The sequence below is a fragment of the Etheostoma spectabile genome, chromosome 5 (assembly GCF_008692095.1).
Source record: "Etheostoma spectabile isolate EspeVRDwgs_2016 chromosome 5, UIUC_Espe_1.0, whole genome shotgun sequence".
NCBI lineage: Eukaryota > Metazoa > Chordata > Actinopteri > Perciformes > Percidae > Etheostoma > Etheostoma spectabile.
Window position 1 is genome coordinate 17394160 of NC_045737.1, and position 8705 is coordinate 17402864.

Sequence of the window (8705 nt, forward strand, 5' to 3'; positions counted from 1 at the left end):
CCTGAATCACAACCCAAGAGCTGCAATGATTCTGTGGGAAGTTTTTTTCACTGTGTGAAGTGGCACACAAAGGAGGTCAACCGTTTGGGTTGCTCTGAGTGTGCTCTCCTGCATATCGCAAGAACATACAAAAGGATTTTCACTCTGGAAATAGCTTACAGTTGCACCATTCACAATATTATTACATGAGACATTTAATAGAGAGTTCTTGCTCTTTCCAGCAAGGAAACTGTGGGCAGTGTGGAGTACAATGCTGCTGCGTTAGACACACATTCACAAAGCATTCACAAGTTATAAGCATGGTTCAGGCTTCCTGTCAGCAGGGACAATAGCAGGTGATCGGTTAACATTATGCTGCAAATCCATCCCTTGCCCACAAGTCCTTCTATCTACATATTCTCCAGACATAACCTGGATTTCCCAAACTATTCTCCATCATCCCCGGTCTAATATTTGTTTTAGCAGCAGCTTTAATTCCCTTTACCCTACAGATGTTGGAGAGGGAGGGGAAAAAGTACGCCCAGTCAAAAGAAGTGCTCACTTATGCTGTAGAGCTAATGCTTAGCTGTGCTGAAGGGGTTAAATGGGCCTGAACTAATCCATCACCAGCTCATTTAAACCTGGATAAAAAAAACAATAAACAGTACTTTCACTTACTGGCATTGATATTCTACCCATCCTGCTCTCCCTGTAGTAGAGAGTTTGTTTACGTCTGCATTTGAATTGCAGCTATACAAACTTTAGTCATTCAAAAACGTTTGCTCCATTTTCTTTTCTATAATGCAGCACGTTGCAGAATATGGAATACAACAAGTGAATGAAACACTACTTAATCCTGGCACAACAGCAGGCTCTCATGAAAGAGGGGTTTAAGCAAGACTTGAACTGCAACCCGCCCCCCCTAGGGACTACAGAGACTCGTCCACCCTGCAGGCTTGTTGACCAGCCACACACCGGCTACGTTTAGCTGGTGCATGGTGCTTGCATTAAAAAATATATAGCAGGATAGGATCTAGCTGAAAGGCTGAGGGAAAGGGCAGGTCATGATTTCAGTGACATTAGTCTCCAGTAAGGAGAACCAAAAAAAACAAAAAAAACTAGTGCTGTTAGTTAAACATGTTGTTATCGCAAACCCATTTTAACAGCGTACATTTTTTTTATTGCGAGATTAACGTTCTTTTTGCCCTAGCAAACTTTATAATTTTTTTTAAATGCTGTTGCAACAACTAGTATCGTTAGAAAAACTACAACACCCACCGGATCTAGCTAGACCAGACACAAAACAACAGGCACGCCACACACACTTGTTTGGGCATGCAAGCCGGCCAAAGAGTAGTAATGTTACGTTTTGAGTGATTGGCGAGCACGAGACGCCGAAATGGATGCCAAGAAGATTCTGACTGGAAACTTTTTAAAAGTTGCCAAATGGTTCCATTGACAAAACCAAAGTGATCTGTGTGTTTTGTCGTTGTGAACTAAGCTACCATCGCAGCACATCCAGACTAAATACCACTTGATGGCCAGGCACACAGCTGATGCGACTTCTCCGACCCCAATGTAACATTGTCCATTTATCGATGTACAGTGTTACATTGTGTGATTATTTTCTCCAAGTGAGAATATTACGTGTGAAATTGAACTGTACAGTAGCCTATATGTCAATGGTTTTTCAAAAAAAAAAACATTTGCACAAACAAGCAAACATTGTTCCATGTTGATAAGAGCGTTAAAATGAGAAAAGATAATGGGACAAAAAGAAATCAAGGGACATTGAGAATAGATAAAACTGTGCGATTAATTGCGAGTTACCTATGACATTAATGTGATTAATCGCGATTAAATATTTAAATTGTTAGACTAGCACTAAAGAAAACCTAATCCGGTCCGGCCTTTTCTCCTCCACAGTTAACACTACAGAGCACCAAATCCAGGGTGGCCTGCTTTGAGGAACTTTAAATGACACACCTGTAAAAGAGGGGATGCTCAACTGCCAAGTGCCTCATGATTCTACATTCCTAGGTCAGTTGAAATGATGGCCACACTACAAGAAACACAAAAAAATGACCACTGCCTTGATCTGCAGCAGCTCCGGGGGCCTCATGTGTACGCGCAAACAGGGATGCACGCATGATGTCCCTGCACTAAATCTGTGATTCATAAAAAATGGAGTGTGTGTTTACCGTAAGTGTGTGTGTGCGCAATACAGTACATTTGTCATGAATATTTCGTAGTGAACTTGGGTGTGGGTTGTCAAAGAACAAAGCTATGAAGGAATAAAAATGGTCTTTGACTGCTCTGGTTTTGCTGTGGCTCTAATGAGACCCTATTTGGGAAGTTTAGAATAGTTATTATATCATGTCCAAATGGGGTGACCTACATTTTTTGACTGCCTGCTTTAAAATTCAAATGGAAATAAACCACTAAGGGATACATTTGAACAAGAGAAGGAATGGATTATATGGCTGACATGTTGTCCTTACCCTGACTCAAATATTTGATATTTAGTGGTTATACAGTAGGCAGCCTAATTGCTTTATAATGCCAACAAATGATTCCATATAATACAGTTCTTTCTTTCTTTATTTAACAACTTCTTTCACACTTTCATTTTCTTGTTTCAGTGGAATGTTTAAATAAGAAAATGTAATGTTCATTTAGCAGAAACGGGGCATTTCTTTGCTATGATGATAATTTAAACAGCCATTTATTGCTAATAGTGGGAGTTGATGCACTGGTGGATATGATTGTTCTCAACACAAATATCCACTTCAGTTTATAATTAAGTAATTTGTCTTGGTTGTCTTCTGTGAGCAGTGTTTTTTTTTTTTTTTTTTAAATCTCTAAATTTAAATTTCTTTTTAAATTTAAATTTGTGTCCATGTTTTTTTCTATGGTGAATGCACTCAAAATGTTGTACATGAGGCCTTTGGACCTGCGTATACATCCTGTTAAGAAGTCATGTTACATATTTCTCACAACACTTGATTAGGGTGTCTCACACAAAGCAGCAAGTGCACTATGCTCTACTCTCGAGAGTAAAGAGACGGTCTTAGGTTATTCTTAGAATTCAAAAGTTGATGAAGGAACTGGAATTTAAAATGTGAGCTTTTGCACATCCTTCATCTATCTAGTTTTTTGTGTGAAGACAACCACTTTTTCGAAATATGAATTTGCATTTATTTTGGATTAATGTGTCTTCTGAATTAATGTGCTCTTTCCCTCTGAAAGCAATTATATTTTTTATAGGGAATAATAATGTGAAGAAAATAACTTTTTTCTTCTTGTCTGTTTTTCACAAGGATAATAAGGAGTATTTTAAATGAAACTGGGCAGAGTTACAGCACCTTCATTACTAGATATACATATCCACAGAAACACTGTAACAGGTATGTTTTTCTTGTAAAATAAATGAATATCAGGTCAGATTCTTTTTGTTGCATGTTTGAGTTTTTGTCCATCAGGAAATAACTGTTAGTTATTGTGTGGCAGACGTTGATGCATGTCAGCTTTGATATTGCCAGTGCCAAGAGCCTCCTCCACCTGACCCACACAGACAGCCCATTACACCTTTGAAATGACTCAGATGAATTGATTGTTACGTGAGCACTCTCCATCTTCTGTCAGATCACATACCCTGTTTGCTTTGAGTGACAAGGTCTTTGTGTGCGCGTTCTTACGGATGCGTTGGTCTGTGGGGCGTGTTAACTCTTTAATGTGAGTCCCTTCTCGTGGTGTTGGGATCCTGAGACTGACAGCTTCCTGACAGAGTGAGTGGCGTTGAGGTCAGGGGGTTTCTCCACAGCTCTGTCACCTTCGGGCAGTTGGAGATGGCTGCCCTTGGCTTGTCAGTGTTGTGACAAAAGAGGCGTCTTCAGGAGCCAACTCTCCCTTGGGTCTCGGATTGGGGTGGAGGGTCTGTGGGGGCATCAGGCAAACTGACAGACACACAGATTCTCCATCATTGCTGTCTCTGCCTCAACACTGTCTCCTGAAACAGGGGAGAGGGAAGAGGGGATGAGATGGAAAGAACCACATTTTTTGTCATTATCCATTCTCGAGGGATCACAGTTGACGACACATCTACACACACACACACACACCTACACACACATTCTCAGTTTACTGCAGGGTGAGGGGAATTGACGGGGACTGCACAGCACCTACCAGGGGTTTGAATATAGACCATGCTAAAACAATAGGATGGAAAAACCTTTGTCATAATCCAGAGTGAGCCTCCAGACAGCTCAGGCGTCAAAAGAATGATGCGGTTGCAGTGTTATTGGCTTAGTACAACAGCCAATTTTTTAATTACGAATCAAAATAGAAACATTTTATTACTTTTCTTCAGGTACATGCATTCAATATATTGTATTTTTTTATATTTATACTGTATAATGTATTTTTATCCACCACAATTTACAGTATCAAATCATGTCATGGTATACAAATGCATAAACTGTGATGGAGGATTTAACAATAAGAAAAGCACTAACACACACTACCCTACGTGGTAGCCGGCATGTTAAATAAACACCTGACAAGGACTGTTAATCCTAATTTTTATGAAGCGAAAAGTGAAACTGCTAAACAATAGGAAGTGAACAGCACCTGCCCTCTTTGGTTTGAATTTGCATGCATGCTCTTATGTAATGGACTGTAAGGTCAAGATCAACCCCATCTCTCCATCTCTAACACCACCTTGTGTTTCCTTTCAATTCAATTTTATTTAGAGTACCAATTCATAGCAAGAGTTATCTTGAGACACTTTACAGATAGAGTAGTTTTAGACCACACTCTATAATATACATGGACCCAACAGTTCTAGTAGTTCCCTCCAGAGCAAGCAACAGTGTGACAGTGGCGAGGAAAAACTTCCTTTTTAGGAAGAAACCTCGGACAGACCCAGGCTCTTGGTAGGCTGTGTCTGACGGGCCGGTTGGGGTTGAGATGAATAGTGGCAATAACAGTCAGAGTAAAAGATAATGAAACAGTGACTATAAAAATAGGAGTTTGTAGCAGTTTGTGGCATAGCAGGGCACTGTGCGGCATGACAAGGCACCGCAGAGCGTAGCAGGATGTAACAGGGCATCGCAGAACGTGTGGCAGGACCACGGCGACAGCTGCAACCATGATTTTGGAGCCTCCCTAATCCATGGATGCCGTATGCCTCTTTCCTCCCATGACACTGTGAGCTCCAATGACTTAACCATCTATCATGTGTTTTATCAGCACCTGCTATGGTGGAGCTTGCTATCTCCTGTGGGTTTATCAACGGCTTCCTCATACCCATACCTGTCCTAAAATATGCCATTTCAGGTAATTTCTTTAGTTCTTTTGTTTTTAACACAGGATAAATGCAACAATATATTCACGTCAGATTACAAATTAATCTGTAACCATTTGCTCTCAATTTCTACTGCTAGATAATTTATATTACCTGGCATATTGTGCTTCTGCAAACTGTAGAACTAACATAAAAGGACAGGCAAAGACTTCACCTGTCTATAGACAGACATTTTAGTGGGTTGATTTGGATAGGAGATTTGATTTTAATTCACGTAACCAAAGATGTGCTAATATCACAGTTAACACGTCACAAGATGAATCATGTTTGCTCCTTACCACAACTCTCCCTCCAGCACTTTCTCTCTCACTTTACATTTACAATTCCTCTACTCACTGTTTTGCTTAAGGAAAAACCATAACCCACCTCGCTGCTTTTGCTTGCCGATGTATTTTGTCCATGGCCAGTCTTCTTGTCCTGAGGGAGTTGGCGCCATAAAGGTTGTCCTTTGTGTAGTCTCGCTTTGCCAGATCATCCATGCGCTGTCGAGCGGAGTAGGGTCAGGCTAAATACAATAGTTGTTTCCCGAGTTTTAAAATCCTTTTTCTGAGTTTTATAGACAGGTGCAGTGTTTTGGAGTTTGATCAACATTTAACGTTTCACACGTCCACCAATGGCTCCCTGCATTGTTTTATCACAGGTCTGCTTTCAGTCTGAAAGTAAGCTAAAACCGTAGTTATTGAGTTAATCTTGACCTGTTTCACAGACATTTCTATTGACGCCTTCCATTGTTAGTTCACTCATTATTTGCATTTAGTAGTTGCATGAATCTGAGCTTCATTCCTAAAGGTTGGTGTCTTTTACAGTCACAGACCAAGTAAGCCTTAAAGATTAAACCTGCAAATCACCCAAACCATACTTACTGTTCAAATGTTCACTGATGGATAAGAAGTACATCCCTTTCTGTTGCTTCTCTCCACCTACCACATACCTTAATGTTTGAATGATTGCCTTCAATGTCATTATAAAAGGTAGAGGTAGAACTGTAGTCTGCTGTCATACCCATCTCCACATGTTCCCATGATCTAGTAAACTCCACTTTTATGAGTAATCTCTGATTACCTAAGAAATACTAAATACTCTGCAGCATCACCGTGGCAGACAGGGAGAGGCGGCAGAGAGTTGTAAGCAGAACACATCATCAGGGACAGCTACCACCCTGGCTTTGATCTGTTTGACCTGTTGCCCTCAGGAAGGCACTACAGTTGCTTCAGAACAAGGACTAACAGACTCAAGAACAGTTTCTTCCCAAAATACGTAACCACTCTAAACTCACACATGCACTGACTTCACTTTACAGCCTACCTCCGACTCCCCGACTTTCTTATTTCCCACCTACTAAGCAATACTTATATATATATATATATATATATATATATATATATATATATATATATATATATATATATATATATATATATATACATAAAAAACACTGGAATTCTGTGCAATTTCAATACAGTGCAATATTTAATGTTTAACCATTTAATTTCATTACTGTGCAATATGTAATACTCAAGACTTTTGATACACCAATAGCTTATATTATTTGCATAATGTGTATACAAACCCTTTATCTTTTTTTACTATTTTATATATGTATTATATTTAGTTGCTCTCAGGAACTGTGCACCACATTCCCCCCTTTCTTTTCTCCCCCCTTCTTCTGCACTACTTATATTTTGTATTTTTATATTCCGTGTTGACACTGTATAGGGGTTGCTTCAATCTCGTTGCACAGGTACTGCACTTGTGTATAATGACAACAGAGGCATTTTATTCTATTCTCTGCAACATCCAAACCCTTCCACGATAGTTGATGTGGTGTACAGTCAAAAGCATTAGTAAGTTCTAAAAATATACAGAGATCTCAGTTCTCCAGCTTTGCTGACTGAATTTGGTGCCAAGTCATACTTGTATGCTTCAAGCATCTGAAAAGTAGTGATATTCTGTGTTTTTGCTCTGATCTATCCATTATCTCACTCAAAGAAAATATGTTATTTTTTTTCTTCTAACCTGTCCTGCCTCGCAGCTTGGTATACCATATGAGGAGCTGAATATGTCGTTATGCCAAACTGATTTTACTTTACAAACAGACTTTTAATATACTCCTTTGTTTTTATTATTTACCATTTGACACCGGGTGGGACAGGGGGACAGAAATGGGGATGGGGGGCACAAACACTACACAAACAGACACCATAGAGAAGGGACCATACCTGCAAGAGAAAGGGGATGGGGACAACAGAAAACAAGAAAACAACAATTGCACAAAGCAACAAAACTTGCGGGGTTGGGGACTTGGGGCGGAGGAAAACAAACAACAAAAGAATGACAAAGAGACAAACAGCCAAACAACAGCAATAAATAGCTGATAAAAGAAAACTGAGGGAAAATGAAAAGGAATAACAGTCAAGCAAAATAAACACCGCACCACACAGCCATGAGAACTAGAACAATATCAATAGATTTAAATAAATAACTTAATGAAAAGCATAAAGAGTAGTTCTAACGATTGATAACCATGGACAACCTAAATGTGTTTATATTGTCTATGGCTGAATGTATGTGTCTATGTGTGAGTGTGTGTTTCTATGTGTGTACATATCATCAGCACCCCCGCTCAAAACATTGGTATCTCCTTGACTACGTGATTGTCTGTCAGCAGGACAGACAAGATGTCCTAACCACCCGTGTTATGCGCAGAGCTGAGTGCTGGACTGACCACCTCATGGTCAGATCCAAACAACTCATGAGCATTCAACCCCGTGGCCCGAGAACAGCTCCAAACAAGAAACCCAACTATACAGCGCTGAATAGCCTCACCACCAAAGACAACCTCCTAGGGAAGAGGGCGATTGCCCCAGTCTGATCAGCTGACAGGTCCATGCTCTTCAAGGACCGCCAAGAGATGCTTGCCCGATGGGCAAAATCATTTTGAGAGTGTCCTCAACCACACCAACCGTGTCGACCGACATATTCTGGATAATCTCCCAAGCCTGCCACCAGCCATGCACCACTTTACTCAGAACTCCAGCAAGCCATTGCAGGGCTGAAGAATAACAAAAGCACTGGACCCGATGGAATCACTGCAGATGTTTTCAAACACGGAGGATACATCCTCACTCGTCGCCTGCACCTTCTGATCCAAAACATGTGAGAACATGGGACCCTCCCACACAATTGAAAGGATGCTAACGTCATGGCCATTTACAAACAGAAAGAGGACAGAGCAGTCTGTGGCAACAGGCTTGTGATATCTCTCCTCTCCATTGCAGGGAAAGTCCTGGCCAAGATCATGCTCAGCAGATTGGTTGAGTACATCTTAGAAGCTGTGCTTTCGGAAACGAATTGTGGTTTT

General features: G+C 40.4%; 1 protein-coding gene across 1 annotated transcript in view; it reads left to right on the forward strand.

The window, feature by feature from the left end:
- The window catches only part of nf2a (NF2, moesin-ezrin-radixin like (MERLIN) tumor suppressor a), a 29737-nt gene extending 26312 nt beyond the window's left edge, over positions 1-3425 (forward strand). Inside the window, exon 16 of the mRNA XM_032516897.1 lies at positions 1906-3425. Coding sequence (XP_032372788.1) covers positions 1906-1956 — 51 coding nt within the window. The 3' untranslated portion in view covers positions 1957-3425. The remainder of the gene's footprint in view (positions 1-1905) is intronic.
- The last annotated feature ends 5280 nt before the right edge of the window (positions 3426-8705 follow it).